Genomic DNA, 20691 nt, shown 5'->3' on the forward strand with positions numbered 1-20691 from the left:
TATTCAGACTGAATCTCTGTAACATAATTTTTTCACTCTTCGTAGTTAAATTATTTGATTTAAAAGTTTAAGTTGTTATAGAGAGCCACATGTAAATCATGTATATTGTCAAGACTAGTAAATTACCGATGTACTCCTATCCTCTCTTTATGTTCATTTCTTGTGAAATTGTTAATTTCTTTGATGTAATATGTCCGACACTTCACTACAACAAAAAAAGACTTTTTACGACGTGCATTACACGCCGTAAAAAGCCCTTTACGGTGTATGGTTGTACGTCGTATAAAGCAATGCCGTAATTGTGAAGATTTTTTTTACGGCATGCAATGCACATCGTATAAGAACGCCTTAAATAAGTATTTCATTATTTATGGCGTGCATGCACACGCCGTAAAAAGTTCATTCACTTTTTCACGGCTTGCGTATGCATGTCGTAAATAGTGGAAAAATGTGCACGCCGTAAATGTTAATTTTTTTTATAAAAAAAATATTTGTTTATTTGGTTACCAACAAACGCATAATAATTACAAAACAAAAAAGACACAAATTATATATAATCAGATTTTATATATGTCTGATAAACAAAAATAATAAATACGGTTCAATACAATATGCCAAAATGTAGAGTTCGTCTAAATAATTCTATTATTAACCTACTCAAAAAGTTATATCTACCTCTGAACTATGGAACATTTACATGGGAAAATTTTATGTAACTCCAAAGTCATTTGAGTATCCCAACTTGAAATTCCAGCACTGGTTTTTGCTTGCCAAGTCCTATGAGCCAGGTAATGTTCTTATTGTCTTTTCCCCTTCTTATCTTCTGGTTCCTTTGGGGTTGAGAAGAATTCGGCTAAACATGAAGATAAGCTAACTCGAAATTGTAAGTTTGGTTCGGCTAAACATCAATTATCTAACTTGAAATTATAGACAACAATACAAGGCAAAGCGAAAACAATATCAATAAATTGCAAATTTGAAAGAAAGCCTAAAAGATAAAATGAGACTTACAACATCTCCATGAGAAATTCTGATGTGATTGAGAGCAGAAGCAGGTTTAACACACCTTTCTAAAGTCTCTGATCGTCAGCCCAGATCCTTGAATCTGGCATTTGACTCCCTTCCATATTTCTAGTTATTCAAAAAATATAAACATATATTGGAATGATAATGAAGTAACAGTGTCTAGCAAAAAGGAGAAATATTATTCCTTTCTAAACCTTAATAATTTTCTTTTGCATGATTTTGAATCCGAGGTCATCTCTATTTAGATAAATGTTTTTTTTCATATAAGACACCAAAAATTAACAAATGATATAGAAATTATATAAAACTTTTAAGGACTCAAGAAGAGTCTGTCACCGTCCACAGCATTAGCAGAACTGCCATCTCCCCGCATTCTGCGAAACATAGAACAGGCTCCATAAATATACAACTTCTAGAATATAATCTTACCATTTTAACTTTTTCTTCTATGCTATAAATTACTTAACTCCATCTTCAATGTTAGAACAAATGAATAATGTCTAACATCATATGGAATCAAAATAACTTCAGCAGCAACTTATGTTTAGTACATATTTGGGCTAGAATATTAATAGGAAAAAGGGAAAAAAAGAAAAAGCTGAACCCCTGAAACTAAGACAAGTATTCAAACACAACACAGCTTCATAACAACAATAAGATGATAAAAGAAACCAAAAATATATACCGCTTGTTGACTTGAAGAGATAAATCCATATTACTTCCCAGCCTATCTCTAACAGGCCGTTCGTTTCCAACAGTTAGTTGCGAATCAGGAAAAGAACTATCCACCATAATCCCTGACCGATTCACCATCTATAGAAACCAAAATATCAATATATGCACAGAACTACTTATATGTGCAAAAACTTCGATTACCCTTTTCCATACCATCCAAATAACTAATTTTAGTATATATGAAAACAGATCTAAATAAATCCTAGATTGCTTAATCAAGAAGCACCAGTTTTATCATTTTCGCCACATTATTTGATCTTCAATCACCATATAAATACACATATATAAACATTATAATAGCACATAATAGTCCATTCCAATTGAAAACAAATAAATTGTTTCCCAATTGCCAAATTTACACACGAAAACACTAGCATTATCCGTTTTATTTGTTCATCAACAACGCATTTACAACCTAACAGTAATTTCAATATATATAATAGCACATAATAGTCCTTCCAATAAGAAAATAAAGAAATCCTTTTACATTTGCCAGATAAATAAAAGGTAAAAGTATATTAATTACCTGTGTACCGCGCCCTAGGGTTATAGTGACATGAGACCTTGATGGGTTTGACATGGAGATTTCCGAACACCAAAAAAAAAAAAAAAAAACCTTCGAAACCCTATTCAATCGATCAATTGATCAAACAATCAAACAGAATGAACAAGTAGTAAATAATGAAAGAGTTTTGGTGAAATGGGGAAAATTGTTCGGACTACAACTGCTGATCGATTAGGCTGCCATCGACTGAAATCTGTGAAGGAGATCGATAAGGTGGAGAAGAGGAAAAAAAGGAGAAGAAGAAAGTACGGGGTTCTAGGGAAAAAAGGAATGAAAAGAAAAGAGAGGAAGATAGAAAAAAATGTAGGAGGAAAAAAGGAATGAAATAAAGTGGAAAAGGAAAAGAGAAATTTTAACTTTTTAAGGCATGCAAGATTCAGACCGTAATAGTAAATATTTACGGCGTGCAATTGTTATGTGCCGTAAAATCTAACTCTTTACGGCGGGCCTTCAATGCATGCCGTAAATAGTTAAAGTGACAGATTTATTATGGCGTGCATTTAAGGCACGCTGTAAATAGTATGTTTTTACGGCATGCCTTAAATGCATGCCGTAAATGTATGTCGTTAAAAGTAACTTTTGTTGGAGTGCTTGTAGGCATACCATGGTACCGACAAACTTGTAGCATTATGCTTCGTTGATTATTTCTGCAAAAGAATTATTTAGTTTTCGTTGCTTTTTATTGGATCATTAATAGGCTGATGATGGTTACTTATAAAAATTCAACTTTAACAAATAAAATTGAATTTTGAACTGTTTAAATTAATGCTTCAAATTTTTGTTAGATCTAAGGCACGCACTTGCTCGTGTTTTACTTGCTTGGTGTTTCTAAATTGGAAGCAATTGACATGTCTGGACGACTAATGAAAAAAAAATATTTTTATAGCTTATGTTTCTCCTTTTGTATAATCATTAATCATGCCATTGATTATCGCAGTTGGGTACCTATATGTTTCAAGTTGTTGATACATCTAGTAAGTTGAGAACAAGTACTTTCACGAGTTTGTGTTAATCAATACTTCAATAATTGCAAAAAAATCTAACCATTTGGGCAGGAAATTGTATCTCGTCAACTTCATATACAATTTAATTATAGTTATTCTTTTGAGCTAGCATCGAAATTCACGTAATGTGTATATAAATTTAGCTTGTGTTAGGAGGAAGGGCAAAGTTTTCCTTCCCCGTTTGGCATAATGAAAGAATTTTTTTTTTTTTTTTTATAAAATGATTTTTTGGAGAATATTTTAAACGACATTTGGTCAAAGTTCCGTCATATATAACTTATGATAACTTTAGAATCATTTTTTTGTATGAATTGTAACTGTTATGCCCTAAATTCAATCAATTTAGGTTGTAAATATTTTTAATATGTTTAATGCATTTATTGTTGACAAGATCTATTATTTATTTAAATTAATATTCTGATAAATAATATTAAATAATAGAGTCTGAAAATTCAAGTTTAAGTGATTTGTTAATCACAAGGAGTTGTGATTGTGAGATACAAATTACGTATAATTGAATCTTGAATAATTTGTGGTCGTAAGTAATAACGAGATACGAATATCGTTATTACAGATAGATCATCACGTGTGACATTTCCTACTTGTAAAGTAAGTAGCTGATCTCACAAGTTAAACTGTGGTGATACTCAAATGAACACGTATATGTTTTGTTATATAATGAAATATTGGAGACCCACTAAGAGTTCTACATGGATAACTATCTGAGTGTCAATAGTTAATCTCTAACGTTCGGTAGTGGAATCGGTCTTTTGACTTGAGGTTATCATAGTGCCTTATATGAGGACAATCATGTTTTGACGGTGTTGGATATTACTCTACGATGGGCCCCTAATACGGTATCGTTCGGGTATGTCAAGAACCATATAAAAGTTGTGAATGACCAATAGAGGATTCGTCACTCTTAGATAGTAAGAGATTATGATCTGCATTTCGTTCAATTAAGTCAATAACGAAATCTTTGGTCAAGGTGTACACATAAGTCGAAAAGGAGTTTTCGACTCATATTGACTTAATAGTAGAATGAAAGATATGATCGATAATCGAGATTGACACATTTCCAAATCTCGTAATTGATCGGATCATATTGATGAAAAGATTATAGTTTCATGGTAAACGAACAAGCTTGGTTTTGTCATACCACATGACATTTCCCTGATACATTGCTAGATGTCAATCTAGGACGGTGAGTGTGAATTGATGATAAATTAAAAGGGTATTTTAATTTATCAATTTTGATTAGGTCAAAATAATATTTCACATCGTTAGACATCGTGATCGGGAACCTGATGGGTCACACACAAAATAGAATTGGAAGATTGCAATTTGTCAATTAATTAATTTAACAATCGTTGGATAAATTAATTAATTTGGTTGGTTATTTATAGGCTCGAATTAATTCACGGACCGGATTTAATTAAATAGATTAATTAAATATTGGACCGGATCAGGTCAAGCTCGTTTGAGCTTATATAAATACATGTCTAGGATTTTCAATCGATAGTGAATCTCATAATTCTTGCTAGCACTAGAGGAGAAAATCCTGATGGCTGCAATCTGTTTTCTGTGTGGAATTCATTAGAGATTGGACAATTGGACAGCTGTGAGAGGTAGATCCAAATTGCTGGAACAAAGATAACGCAAAGGAGTTTGCAAAACTAAGAAAAGGTATAACTTTTATCACAATTAATATCTAAATGCAAAAATGAATCCTGGTGGGAATTGAAAATATTTTATTTTCGCTGTTCATGTTTAAGTAAATTCCCAACATGAATTTCCATCCCTTCCTACCTTTTCCCACCGGACAATGGAAAGATTGATCACCCTCCAATTTTCAGTTCTCCATCTCATTCTAGCTTCCCTTTCTCAGTAGCAAATTGATATTTCAGGTTTCTGCATGTGTATTGGATTTTTTGCTAAACAATTGATAGACTGGCAAGCGGGAGCAGATTGCCCCATTTGCTGCTCTAGCACCACCCGGAACAGGAAAGACTTCCACGGTTCTGGCATTGGCTCAGAAGCTACAACATGGTTCTGGAGCTGAATGCATCGGATGATCGTGGAATCGAAGTAGTGAGACAGCAAGCACTCAGAGCATCTCTCTTGGTTATGTTGTGAAACACAAGCATTTTGTAGACATGTCTCTATTTGTATGTTTGGGTACAAGACATATGCCAAATATATATATAAGGCACAATTGCATAATATATAATTTTGAATTTGTGTAACGTACATTTAGGCTTATATATAACAATTTGCTCATCTGTTAATCTTTTAATCATTTGTCTGATTCAAATAATAGCTACAAGCTTTGGCAAGAATAGGAATGTCAACGAGTCAAGTCGAGTCGAGCTGAAAGGCTGCCATTTATGCCTCTTTTCTGTTTTTTTTTTAAGCTCGCGGGCCGGCTCGGGCTTGGCCTGCGTCCCCAAAATGGGGCTCGGCATCGGCTCGGGCTTCTCGGGCCCCAGGCCGTCCGAGATGTCGAGCCTTTTTGACACCCCTAAATACCATAGGTAAAGATAATAACAAGATGTTGTTCCCAGTGAATTCGGGATCGGGGGATTGATTAAGTAACGAGAGTTTTAATTATTGTTACACATTCGAAACTTCATCTGATCTATTAATTTGAATACGACATTTATAAATGGGATACTATTACATTAAGAATATCTCCAAGAGATTTTCTATTTTTAAAATGTACATTCTATCATTTGGAGGGCATTCATAAATTTAGAGAATTAAATTTTTAAGTACTCCGACAAGATTTTTATATTTAACACTTAATTTTATTACTCCAAAAAATATTTAGTATTTTTCTCTATCTTTTATTTTAATTAGCTTTTCTTTATATTCTTTTATTAATTTTCTACATTGAAAATTGAAACACTTTGAATGTATTTAGTTATAGAGAGTGAATTTGGCTCTTCAAATTTGGAAAGTCAAGTCCACTCTCTAAATTATAATGTCAATTTAAAGAGTTTCTTGAAACATGATTTTAAAGGTTAACTTTTTAAAATAGAGAACATCTCATGTTTAAAGAGTCTCTTGGAGATTCTCTAACAAGTAAATTAAATACAAGTTTTTTTATTTCTTGTAGATCGATGTGTTTTTTGAATAAGATAATTGGCATAAAACATCTCTACTTTTCAAATTTATTGTGAAAAACGTCTATATCTTTCATTTTTTGACATTTTGTCCTTACCTTTAACTTTTTTTGGCGCTAAACGTCATTTTCACTAATTTTTAACGTAAAATGACCAACATATATGCCTATTTACACAAAAACAAAAAGAAAAGAAAATTGCAACTGTATGCCCAAATTTTTAAAAGAAAATTCTGATCATATATAGTAAACAAATTGAGAGCAATTTGGAGTTTGAATTTGGTAGCAAAGAGCAGGTGGTAGACAGGCCAAGTAAATCTATCAGGAGTGGATTCTTCATCTCCACCTCTTAAGAAACCAGATATTGGCATATCCACGAACGAGAATATTGGGTGTTTACCAACTTCATCGCTTTTGACCAAGCTAGATCTGAGCATATCTATGAATTAAAAAATGGGGAATACCGACAAAAAAAGAAAACATGGGGAATGGTGGACGAGCTGACGAAGAGGAAAGGGAACACAACAAGGAGCTTAAAGAGGGTGCGATTGAAATCCCATCTCGTCGGGCAAGAGGCAGACGCCCAGGTTCCAACTTCCAGGAACAAGCCAAAACCACCAATTTTTGTGACCAGGGATAGCCCTACGAGAATGATGAATAGCAGTAATTAATTCAACAAATTGATTGTGTGGATTAAACGACGTTTGAGGACCATGGACAGGGGCGTCTTGGCGTGTAGATTTGACTGGAATGTTGGGAATGGCATGGGTCGACAGTGGAGTGGTGGTTGTTGGGGTTGAGGTCGGCGGTGGGGGGGGGATGAGGTGTGGAAAGAAGGTGACGATTTTTTTTTAAAAAAAATTTGGACTCATTTGCACTTTTTAAAAATTGGGCCTACATTTGCAGTTTTCTATTCTTTTCTTTTTTTGTTTTGTATAAATATGAGGATATATTGGTCATTTTACGTTAAAAATTGGTGAAAATGACGTTCAGCGTAAAGAAATGTGAAAGGTAAGGGCAAAAATGTCAAAAAATAAAAGGTAGAGACGTTTTTCACAATAAACTTGAAAAAGTAAGGATGTTTTGTACTAATTAGCCCTTTTTGAACGTATTATTTCCTGCCAAACTATATTAATACTATTGCTGCTGTGTTCCTCAAACCTTGATTAATTGCTTGAATTCATTACAGCTGATATGAGTATTAATGATAAGTGGATTCAACCTGGAAAATCTTTGTTCCGACGTTTACCTTACTAGTTGTCTGTTTTGCAGTGCAAAGTCTGCTGTAAAATTGATCCTATTGGATGAGGCAGATGCCATGACTAAGGATGCACAATTTGCTCTTCGTCGAGGCAAGAATCTATTGCTTTTTTTCTGGCCTAATTCAATTCCCTTTTTTTTTTGGTGGGTTAGACAGTGAAGCTAAATATATTTGCTTTGCAGTCATTGAGAAATACACACAAAAAAATACTAGATTTTCTTTGATCTGTAACAATGTTAACAAGATTATTCCGGCTTAAACATGATATTAGTGCTGAAGAGTAAGTTCTTTGCTCACGTTGAACCATATATGTTTATATGGGTTTCAACTTATTTCTCTAACATAATTTCATTTGTAGACTTGTAGTACCTGAAAATGATTTGAAGGCTGTTGTCCGGCTTAGTAATGGTGACATGAGGAAAGCATTGAATATTTTGCAATTTAGTATATCGCTTGCATTTTTATATTTGGATGGTTAACTTTGTAATGATCATTGCGAATTGTCTTTCTAGTCGCGGGGAAGGGGCGAGCAGTTGTGGAAACCAAGGATGTCATATAGCTACTTGTCATTTGTCTGTGATTTTGGTTCCCGTTGGTTTCGGTTGGCTTGTGATAATCTAGGCCTCCTATGAGCTGTGGGGTTTAAATAATCATTATTCCTTGCTACTTGCAGTCAACACATATGGCTTCTCAGCAGATATCTGAAGAAGCTGCGTACTTGTGCACTGGAAATCCTTTGCCTCAAGATATTGAACAGATTTCTTATTGGCTTCTGAACGAGCCCTTTGCCATTAGCTGTAAACGTATCCTGAATGCTGACCATATATTTAATTGTACTCTTTTTTTTGGTCTTCAAATTGTTATGTTATGTGCACTTAAAAATGTTCAGGAATTTCAGAAATCAAGGCAAAGAAAGGATTAGCTTTGGTGGACATTGGAAGAGAAGTAACCATGGAAGAGCTCATATTGATCATCATTCACATCAGAACAGTTTCTTTTCATTCATCTCTTTCCAAATGATATCAGGTTCGTTTTCAAGATCAAGATGCCGCCAGAAGTTCGGGTTCAGTTGATCAATGAGTTGGCTGATATTGAGTACGTACCCTTGTTGGGAAAACACCTTTCAAAGATTGCCCAAGATCAAACAAAGCTTGACAATGTGAAAAATTCCAAACAACTTCAAAAACAAGAAAATGGGGAAGAAATGATTTCAATGGATAAATGAAGAACAATGTATTTGGATTACTTGAACAAGCCTCAAGTTAATCCCCAAGAAAGAAAATAACTTTGAATTTATACCCAAAATGAACAACCTCAATCTTGTAAAATTCTATCCAAGCTTTCTCCCTTTTTTTTCTCTCTAAAAACGGGCTCTAGGTCTTGTGCATTATCAAGAGGCAAAAATCGGAGATATATATATATATATGTACCGGGGCGCCTAGGCGCCAACTTACTGCCTGAGTTTGGTAATCGGGGCGCCCAGTTTTTGCTTCGACAGAAACCAGTTGGGCGCCTAGGCGCTGCCTTGCCTTCACCCTTCTCCTTGCCTTCACCCTTCTCTCTTCTTCTCACAACCCTCTTTCTAGGCTTAAACTTTCATACACATAACGATGGCCTTTGTGGTGTTTCTTACTCCTCATTGATCTCGATCATGTAATACCAAGCATTTGATAACTTGCGGACTAAAATAAAATTCCTAGGACGGGATTGAGATCTATGTTATAATACATTCATGCAATTACATATTTTACTAAATTAATTTAGGTCAAAGATAAACTAGTTCACCATCCTTTGATGAAGCAACAATTTCATTTCTGAAAAATTGAGAGCATCCTACTTGATTGAGTAGAATGAAGACGAATGAACCATCACAGGCGCACCACAGTATCATAATATTTCCTTTGTTGGGACATTATTATTTTCGCTTTTATATTAAACTGCTCAGTACCTTTCGCTATGCAGATACAGGTTGACTTTTGCTTGCAATGGTAAGTTGCAGCTCGGATCATTAACTGGTTCGCTGGTTGCTACAGACAAGTGATCAACATTAAAGTCGAGTGCGAATTATCGTGTTCTGATTTGGCGACTACAGTTTTTGGCGACCCGGAAAGGGTAGCAATGTGAAGTTGCTAAGGTTTCCATTTCTAAATTCTATAATGTAAAAAAGATTAGAATTCACCCATAGGCGGGGCGGATTGGAGAAAAAAGTTAATGAAAATTACTGTTGAATATTTCTATATATTTATTGTTGTATGACTTTGAAAAGACTCGGCTTGCGGATCAGATGGACAGACGCTGCTTCTCCATGCTGTAACACATAGGTTCGATACCCGTCTACATCATTTCACCTATATATTTTTAAACACAGTAATAACGAAATATTAATAAATAATGAGGAAATCTCACAAAATGTTCATTTTTATCTAGTCATTTGCAAAAAATGTCCACCATTGCAAAAATGTCTAATTTGGAAGAATTTAGATCAAAAGACCCTTATTAACAATTTATAATTCCACACTAAGATAAAGAAAAAATGGACATTTTTGCAATATTGTTATTGGTTAATAAAATTTTGACACATAACCTGTCATATTTATTTCAAAAAGTATACTTGTCAAATCACAATAAATGCTATGTTTTTTATTGATTCAGAAATGTCGAGAACGATATTTTTAAATGTAGAGAAATGTCATGCTCAAAATGAAATGTCATTCTAAACAAATGAAATGGTGTTCAAATATCAAGAATGATATATGAAATATCGAGAAATATTATTTTAATGTATGTTCTTATGGAAGTCACTTCTCAAAATTTGTGACAAATTGATAAAAAATCAAATGTCGAGAACGACATTTAAAATGTCAATAATACTATTTCAAAATGTAACTTTTCATTAAGGACATAATAGATAATTTGACACTAAATTCAAATAAGTAGACACTTTTCAACTCATACCCTTAAAATTAGACATTCTTAAAAATGCTCCATAAATAATTACTCGAACCTTCAGCGTATGGGAATGTTGCTTATATGTCAGAGGGGTCATTTTGTATGTGAGAAGTATGGGGTTCAATTCCATGTACTCCCATTTTTGGTATAAATTTTTCATACAATAAATAATACCTAAACAATTATATGTAATTAATTTTAATTTTCTAAATAATTTCTTTAAATAATTTATTGACTCAAATTATCACTTCATAATATATATACTTTTATTGTTAGATTTTATCAATTTATTTTTTATAAAATTCAAATTTGGACAACTTAAGTGTTGCTTTTTATTATTTTAAGAGTTTGAAAACACTTTTTCTTTTGAGATTAAAAATTATTCTAATTCTAAAATTCATTATTTTTAAAATTTTGCATAACATTCGTCGAAACTCAAAGCTTATCTTTACCATTTAATCATAATTTACGTATAAACTCTATCTTATCTCGCTTAAGTTCGAAAAAAATTTTGAAACTTGATCGTGCATGTATTATTGGAAAATGTATATTTTCTAATTGTTTTGAGTTGTATTGAATTATATTTCTAAATGGATACGACTTTTATGTTTTAGTGTATTTATACATTGATTGAATTTTTTTAATATTATTTAATTAAATATTAATAAACAATCTTATTATTGGGATCATGAGTTAACGACCGCCCTAACTAATTCGATATCCTGGATTTGCCACTGCCATAGGGTCAGAGGTTAATGAACTATAGTCATATCAGATTGGTGTTAATCCAATGTCACTTTCTGTGCTATTTATGTGCTGTAAATGAAAGCATTGCAATCCCTTTACATTTTTCTCTGATTCTTTTCCAACTATATCGCTAGCCTCTACACACTTTCCTAGACAAGTTTCTATTAGAAACACAAAACAGAACTCTCTAACGTGGGAAGCCGTCTCCCAGATTTCACTAACCCAGTTGGATTCTTGACATCATTTAATATTTTACAACTCATACATAGCCTTCTTGAGAACTACAAAAATTTAAAGATAAGGAAAACGATATATTGAATCATCAAATACCTTTTTGTAAATAGTTAAGAATTGGGCAACACAACTCCAGAAGACGAGCAATGTTCGATTATGGAAATATTAATTAAGCATTCTAACGAAGTACAGTACGCAAATGGAATTAGTCTTCTAGGTTTGCCTACAAGTATCAATCCATCCTTCCCTTCAAGATCCTCTCTGTAACTTCAGTTGGTGTACTGCAACAAACGAAACAGTTCACGTGAGTAATCGAATCCCATTAATGATACGAAAGGGGATTGACGTAGGAAAAGGTAATAAGATACCACTAGAAATACTTACACGACAAAGACATGCCCTCCCCAGCCACTCAAACAATCACGGTCTACTGATGATAGGAGTGCTTGAGAGATCGTCTCAAACAATTCTTCAGGTTCCTTGATGATTTTAGAAAAGCAAGTTAAGAATTTCACACCATTAGCATCGAAATTTATAAAAGTTTAAAACCACATAAGTTGGACACTGTTAACAGAATAGATTTATTAATTCATCCAGCTTCACTATCATGATTTTTAATAATTGGCAATGCACGAGGATCATGGTAATGCACAGCACTGAGATATGAGAAATCAGACATATATCTCTTCAACACATCTACTAGATCTTACAATAAGCTGCAGAATTAAAAAAATCCAATAATTAATAGTTGCAAATTGTTAAATTCCAAAGGGATGGTATATCTCAACCAATTTACCCTTCTTTCCTCATTGAAGAAGTTTTGGTGGGATCAAGTGATGGAGGAAACAGTCACACATGCAATGGTTTCAATTACCGGAAACTAGTCTTTGGGTGCTCAGTCCATACAATATTTTTATTTTATCAAGCAGACCAAATTTCATTGAAGACAGGGAAAACCATTATAGAATATGCAAAGGCTCACATCTAAGTCAAACATATGAAGCCTCTTTTCTAGGACAATTAACTAAAATTTCATGTGTCAAACTGAAATGCAGAAAAGCATTATCAAGTTATCAAGTAAAGCAACAGACCATGTCAGGCTTGAACATGGATTCACAGGCACCATACAGTGATTCTGAGGCCGTTCCAGCAACAACAAAATCTTTTGCAAGTTCCCTACATTTGGAAAAGAATATATGTAAACCCCCAAATGTTTCTACAGAAGAATGACCATAAAAACCTCACAAGATATATCTGAAATTAATATGAGGCTTAAGTGCTAGTTTTGAACTAGGCTTTATGCATTGGGTTACATAAGCATACCTTTGAAAAGACATAATTTAGCATCACAACTCTAATTGTGTCAAATACATAACTCAAAAAAGATATGAAAATTTTAATTTGCTTGTAAACTCTAAATCACTTCAAGAATAAAACTTTTTCTTGTACATTTTGTTAGTTTCTAAATTTATGAACAAAAATAAGTAAATAACTAAAGAGGAAAAATCCATAAATCGATGAAGTAATTGATTTAAGAGTGCAAAGTAATAAATACCACGCATCTGTGGTGAATTAATTCCAAAAATTGTTGATTGCAAGGATTATTCTATTTTCTTTTCTTTGCATCTTAAAGAAGATTCTTGTGAATAACTTTTATAATGATAGCAAAAATTGAAGAACTTGACATACTTGGCTCCAATAGAGTCCATAGTGCAAATGAAGGGTTTATCTTCATCTCCCAATCCAGCAATAACAGGTTGGCAGAAGTATGGACCAAATCTAAAACATAAAACAAGAAGTTATTTTGAGATCCTCCCCATAATCGTTACATACAATTTGTAAAGCACACATGAAGTGTCAAATGATATTCCTTCCGTAATTAAAGCTATGCACAGGCACACAACAAAAGAAGAGGACAAGGACGATAAATAACACAATATAGCAAAGAAAGTTAACAAAAAAATTTATTATCTTTTCTATTGCATGTTTTCACATAGTACAATATTTGTCACTCACCATTTACTTGTACATTTGACACTGATCCACCACAAGTACAGATTGCAGAAATGTTATAACACAAACTCAAAGATAAAAGGGGTGAAAGGAATTCAAAATATGAAAATTGGCATTTGGCATTTGGCACTCACTTCTGCTACCATCATTTATACATGAATTATAATATTGAACAAACTCTGAAAAATTTACTTCCTTGTAATAAATTTATCATTGTCCATGCACAAGATTCAAAAGGGAAGCAAAGGAACAAACTTATTTCACAACCAATATGAGAATGCCAAAATTTTTACTGACCTTTTCTCATAAAGAAGGGCCGATACAAGGCTAGAAAAAGTTTCAGGCTTCATATCCCTCTCTTCTCTTAGCTCATATAACTTGTGCCGGAAAACAAGACGCTGATACCTTTAGACAAATAGAAATCATATCCTTCATTTCCTAAAAGACGAGAACACGCACATTTCTAGCCATGTAAAAATCTCTGTAGGAATGGAAAGAAGTACATATTTTGCAGTCCCGTAAATTCCACATCCTTACTTGAAACAGGAAAATACATTTTCCTAACAATTAGAAGGGGCCCTTAAAAATGTGCAAGGTACAATCTTTACAGCACAGTGTGCAAGCTACACATGGGAATTTAATTAGCAGAGAATGTAATATCTTTCCTTAATTTGTCATTACAAAGCAGACATGCGCTCATTCTACACATTTTTTACCTTGCTCTATTCAGTACATATTTTTATATCCATATGCAGTTAAATATCATCACAAAAAGGAATATTAAGATCAGATAGAAGCTTTACAGGGTTTGGGCATCAGTGGCGAGGCCAGATAGACCTATAAATAGCTTATCATGAATTTTATAGATCTTCTGGAAATCTGTGGCAATGGTCTGCAATTGCACTCCGAGCCTCCTGTCACTTGCGATTGCGAAGCAATTCTTCCCAACCATTGCCACAAGAGCACTCCCATTGTACTCAAAGATCTGTCATTTTCAGTGGAAAATTTTCCATCAAATCAAAAGAGCTAAAAACTCACCCACTAGGTGTTTTAAAACATCCATGTATAAATAATCATGAACACTAAATATACACAAAACTCACCGACATATAGATATAGCGAGAGATATCAATGAGAAACGAAAGCTTTTCTTCTGCGAGTTTAGACAGGGAAATTTGTGCGCTTTTTGTTTATTTCTTTCTTGGGAGAGGGGAGATTAAACGGAGCGGGTCGTAATTGAATTTGAATCCAGTGACCCATTTCGTGATACTTATTATGGTTGGGCTGCCAGTAGGCCATGACCTTTTTGGTGATACTGATTATTGTTGGGCTGCCAATACCCCCAGGAGAAAATTACCTAAAACAAACATTTAAAGATTCCAATTTCATAAATCAGATCTTAATTATTTTTTTACGATAATCGTATTTTTATTATTTTTTAATGTAAATATAAATGTGCCCACCCCCACATAATACAGTGTGATTATCCCTCTTATCCCCCCCACAATCCACGTTTCCCCATGCTTCCTCCAACCATCGAACCCCAATCCTAATTGCAAAGGTCTATTTTTCTAGGCCCTCTCTCTCCCCCCAAAGCAATCTCTCTCTAAAAATATAAGTTCTCTCTATATACATCTCTTCAAGTGTGTGTGTGTATATATATAGAGCTGCGGGTTCTTCGTCGACGGTTTACGAAATCCTTTTCAACTATTTAATTTGGTTGGCTTAGTATGCTTGATAATCCAAGCTAATTTGGTTGTTTTTGTTGAATTTGTGTCTTTGTGATTGACAAGTAAATTTGATCAATTAATTTGATAATTTGTGACTAAGATCATTGGCGGAGCCAAGATTTTAGTTCAGTGCGGGCAAAAATTTTTTGACGACGAATGTCAAGGTTTTGGTCAGGGATTTAATGACGATAAAAAAATAAAACAATAGTACATCAATACTAAAAACGACATAATTTATATATTACACTTGTTTTTTGCGAGTTTTCATACTTTGATATCGATGTATAATAACTTCATTATTGAACCTAAAAAATATATCTTTCTCCACATAAACAATTGTGCTATCATTCATCCACTGATCACCCAATTACTACTAGGAGTGGGAGTAATTCGAGATGTCAAATGAATCACAAATACTGGAAGCAACTCAAAAAACTAGTGCAATTCACAATTTCACAAAATCAATTCACAATCTCACAATGCAATATATACTATTTCCAAATACTTGGCAACTTGAACTTGCAATCACAGATTCCCAGAGAGCCAGAGCCCAGAGGCAACAATGAACTGGTGGTCCACTGGAAGTTTGTGTCGCTTCGAGCAATTAAAGAACAAAGTGCTAATTTAATATGTTAAAAACAAAAAACAAAAAAAAAATTTATTACAATTTACACAAATTGAAATAACCAAAAAAAAAAATAAGGGAAAAAAATTTGGGACTTCGCCTTTTGCTTTATGGAATCTGGCTTCTTCTTTTGTCGACTCGGCTGGTTGGCGTTGGCACTTGGCGCCTTGGCGGAGCTAAGGATGTAAAGTCGGAGTCAGAGATGTGAGATGTCAAGATGAGAGCCTAGAGCAGGAGATATACAATAATGGACTGTCGGAGAGGGAAAGGGAACGACGGTTGTACGTTGACGACTGTCGAAGACGACGGTTGACGGAGAGGGAAGGGAACGGCAGGTTTTGTCACCGATGGAGAGGGAAGTGGGTGGCGAAGTGTGAAATCATCGCAGACAAAGTCATGAAGGGTAGAAATTTTGAAATGAATGAATGGATTTGGGTCAACAATTGATTCAATTGAATTTTGATATGAATGAGTCTAAAACGGGTCATGACCTTGCACAATTGGGTTTCTCTCTTTATGCTGGATCGAGAATTGAGTTACTTGGTTAAACAAACAAACAAACCTCAAATTTATTTTTTTATTTTTTATTTTTTGCCCAAAAGTCCAGTGCTGGACGTATAGTGGCTCCACCCCTGACTAAGATAAGCAGTGACCAATTAATTTGATAATATGTAACCGTGAAATAAGTTATAACTTATAAAATTTATAATTTATGACCAATAAATAGATTGTAACCTGAAAAATAGTTTGAAATTAATATAAGTGCAGTTGATAACAATAGGTCACAATCAAATAACACATCATGATGAACGTATTATAGGTTACGAACATTCACAGTGAAAACATACTTGATCATAGACAATCACAAATAACAAAAGCTTAATCACAAAGAGTCACAATTAATACATAGAAGGTCACAAGAAGTCACAATTAATAGAAAATTAGTCACAAAAAAGTCATTGTTTATATATTAGATCATAATCACTGTTAACTCAAGCATAATCACATACAATCATAGTCAAGACGACGCTAGTCACATATAGTCAAAGTTAAAACAGATCAAGTCACAGATAGTTATATGTAAGAAAGATCAGGCCACCGACAGTTACATTAAAGAAATATCTAGTCGCATACAATCAAAATTAAGACACTTGATTACAAACAATCACATTGAAGGCATACCTAATCACAAACAATAATAGTTTACATGAATCTAATTACAAAAACAACTTACACATACCTGGTCACAAATATCCAATGTCGTAATATACCTAATCATATACAATCACAGTTAAGACGTACATGATCACATAATTATTAATTACAAAATTTGTTTCCCTATAAATAAAACACCAATTTCATTGTTTATTCTTCCCCTTCACTAAAGCAATTTCGCAAGTCTGAGTTCAACTTTTAAAACATAGAAAATTTAAAAATACATTTTTTGATGTCAGAGTTCAACTTATAACACATAAAAAAGTTAAAAGGTTTGCTTGGACAAATTAGTTTCGGTGACATTCTTAAATAGACAGCCCATGTTTGGTTCCGGTGAAATTGTTAAAGTGTTAAAAAAAAGGAAAATTCGTCAACCAACCAAATAAATAAATCAATGATTTTAAGAATTTACCTTTTTCTACCTTCTTTATTAGTCGGAGAGTGGCGTCGTTCTTCCCACAACCCAAACCAAGAAACTTTGAAAAGAAACAAGTTTTTTATGTATGCCACCAAAAGTGGAAAGGGTTTTTGACTTAATTGGGATGGCGCGCAAACGAAAGTGGAAATGAAAGGGTTTTTAAATGAATTGTTTAAAAGAAACTTTCAAATGGGTTTGGGCCGTTTGGAACCCGCTTAAATGATTTTCTTAATTAGTTTTATTTGTTAAGGATATTAAATCCACGTCATTAGGTCAGCTACTCTGTCAACGGCTGTGTTCTAATAGCTTGATATTTCATTACTTACTTGAATCCTTCATCCCCTCTTTACTTTCAAGTTCAAACCCAAATTGTATCCCCTATATAGTGTGTACACACATCCCCCCTATATATAAGTACTTTTTGAGCCAAACCCTTTCTACTTTTCTAAGAAGGTTGAATTTATAAAGCCTACACACTCACACACAAAACACCTGTATATAAGCTGACCCTGAAATAGGAGAAGGTTGCATTTATAAAACCTGAAGTTAGAGAAAAATCGTCTTTGATATAATATACAGCAATTAGAATTACACGATATAAGTTGCTTTAAAAAGACAATTGTCAATAGGAGATGATATGTAACAAACTACTAAATCTACATTTCCAATTAATTTGCAATCGGCTACACAAATCATTTTTTTCCTCTGTTCATTGCTAAATTTACTGAGCATACACTAGAAAATAAATTCTTTCTTAATAATGGCAACTATTGTCTAATCCAACCAGGGGTGGTCCTATGATTGTCGGGGCCCAAGGCGAAGTTTATAAATTAGGCACCTCTCTCAAAATTAACATAAATGCAAAATTCAACGGTATATTATGAATCTCTGCTTTGTCCTCGTTCAACGCATTCGCATTGCTACTTTTAAAGTACTTGTCAATAATCCCTGCTTGACTTCGAGTTAATGCAATTTCATTTCATTTCTTCTTTTCTCTTTTGAGTACCAGACTCATATTTAGAAGGCATGATATATGAGTCTATATCTAATGTCAAACGATTAACCTAAATATCTCAATCATCTCACAATTAGAGTTTTCAATATAGTTACTACGTATGCCTGTGCTATTGATCATACAGTAACCAAATCNCTATAACATGTTAGGACAAGGCATTACTTACTTGATAAGTAGAATTTTGACAACAAATATGGAATCACACCCTTAAGAATTCCTCCAACTCACAAGTCTAGAATAAAAATTTAAAATTAAACACCAATACAAATATATAATTCTATTGCATTAAAGCCAAGTTCATTTACCCATAAACACGGGTGTGATATGTTCCTCGCACATCTCACTGGTTACCCAGTGTAAGATCATGCCAAATGTCTACCTCGATTTGTTGGATCTCCATATATGAGAACAAATTCGAATTCATGACTAATTGAAGAAAACACAAAAGAAATGAATAATAATATCACTGAAATTTGTGAAAGATAGTGAAGAAGAAGCCGCCTAAAAGGAGGGTCAGTCTCAATTACATGAATATCTACAGGAAACGTTATATATACATCAAAAATACTCTAAAACGGGATGGTTATTCTGATTTGAATATGAAATCATGCGAATATAATGTGACTAAACAATTATGATTTCTCGCTAAGAAATATATGTAATTGAATGTTTCATAAGTAAATTTCTATAAGCTTTAGCATAGAATATTGGTGCAATAAACCAGAAACACGAAAAAACAGTAAAAAATAATTAATTAAAAGGCTAATTCTTCCTCTAATCGCTAAGAAGAATACAAGAAAACCATTCAAAAGAAAGAATTTTTAGGGAGATTAAAATTTGAACCTCAAGTGTGATGGAATCGAGTTGAAACCCAGCCTAAGGAGGAGATGAACTTCAAATGAGGCCGTCGCCTTGCCTGTAGTTTGAATCGAGGAATGGGAGCGAAGCAGTCGCCGGAGAATATATATATACACACACACACGCAGGCTTTGAATCCCCCCTACTGATAATTTCTTGTCTATACGCCGACTTCACATTAAGGAGAATTGGCCTAAAAATCTACACTTGTGCCTGCTGATTCGTGTTACAAGTCATTATTCATGTTCACTTCTTCCCAAAATGACACCTCCATAAATTAATGTACATTTTGTTCGACTTCACATGGGGAGTCCACCTCAAAGGAAATTTTGGACAAAAACCGCATTGGGAACCATCGACGCCATTATACAGGATGTTGAGGAAAGTAATGTCAAGAAACAAAGACCTGATATAGAAGTGTAAAATTGTAAAGTTGAGAGACATGTTACTGTAAGTATTATGCCCTAAGTCCAATCAATTTTGGACATAAATACTTTTGATATATATATATAATTAATGCAATTTAATGGCAGATCTATTATTTAATTAATAGACAATTAAACAAATAATAGAGTCCGTAGATTCAAATCTTCGTAATTTGTTAATCGCAAGGAGTTGTGATTGTGAGATACAAATTACATTTAATTGAATCTTAAATCGTCCGTGGTCGTAAGTAATAACGAGATACGGATATCGTTATTACGGATAGACCATCACGTGTGACATTTCTTACTTGTGAAGTAAGTAACTAATTTCACAAGTTAAAGTGTAGTGACACTAAATGAACACGTGGATGTTTTGTTATAGAACAAAATATTGGAGATCCATCGAGAGATTCCACGTGGATAACTATCTGAGTGTCAGTGGTTAATCTCTAATGTTCGGTAGTGGAATTGATCCTTTGACTTGAGGTCGTCATGGTACCTTATATGAGGACAGTTATACTTTGGCAGTGTTGGATGTCGCTCTGCAAAGGGCCGCTAATACGACATCGTTCTAGTACGTCAATAATCATATGAAGGTTGTGATTGACCAATAAACGATTCATCACTCTTAGATAGTAGGAGATTATGATCTGCGTTTCATTCAATTAAGTCGATGATGAAATCCTTGGCCAAGGTGTACTCATGAGTCGAAAATAAGTTTTCGACTTATATTGACTTAATAGTGGA

General features: G+C 33.7%; 2 protein-coding genes and 1 pseudogene across 5 annotated transcripts; 1 reads left to right on the forward strand and 2 right to left on the reverse strand.

The window, feature by feature from the left end:
- Window positions 1–536: 536 nt before the first annotated feature.
- LOC111408709 lies at window positions 537–2618 on the reverse strand. 4 transcript variants are annotated; one of them, XM_023038457.1, is made up of 5 exons: window positions 2288–2618; window positions 1712–1839; window positions 1363–1400; window positions 1067–1131; window positions 537–853 (listed from the first exon to the last, which is right to left on the reverse strand). In XM_023038457.1, exons 1-5 carry the CDS (start codon window positions 2339–2341, stop codon window positions 725–727), a joined length of 414 nt encoding a protein of 137 aa, XP_022894225.1. In that variant the 5' UTR covers window positions 2342–2618; the 3' UTR covers window positions 537–724. The 4 variants fall into 4 exon arrangements, 3 of the variants coding, with proteins under 3 accessions (XP_022894225.1, XP_022894226.1, XP_022894227.1); XM_023038458.1 differs by having other exon boundaries at window positions 653–870; XM_023038459.1 differs by having other exon boundaries at window positions 653–917.
- A 75-nt stretch (window positions 2619–2693) lies between these two features.
- LOC111409709 lies at window positions 2694–9950 on the forward strand (annotated as a pseudogene).
- Window positions 9951–11701: 1751 nt separating this feature from the next.
- Window positions 11702–14901, reverse strand: LOC111408710 (proteasome subunit beta type-3-A-like). The gene is made up of 7 exons (XM_023038461.1): window positions 14762–14901; window positions 14462–14643; window positions 13956–14063; window positions 13335–13424; window positions 12737–12821; window positions 12030–12124; window positions 11702–11926 (listed from the first exon to the last, which is right to left on the reverse strand). Exons 1-7 carry the CDS (start codon window positions 14765–14767, stop codon window positions 11878–11880), a joined length of 615 nt encoding a protein of 204 aa, XP_022894229.1. The 5' UTR covers window positions 14768–14901; the 3' UTR covers window positions 11702–11877.
- Window positions 14902–20691: the final 5790 nt, after the last annotated feature.

Source organism: Olea europaea, chromosome 14 (assembly GCF_002742605.1).
Source record: "Olea europaea var. sylvestris chromosome 14, O_europaea_v1, whole genome shotgun sequence".
NCBI lineage: Eukaryota > Viridiplantae > Streptophyta > Magnoliopsida > Lamiales > Oleaceae > Olea > Olea europaea.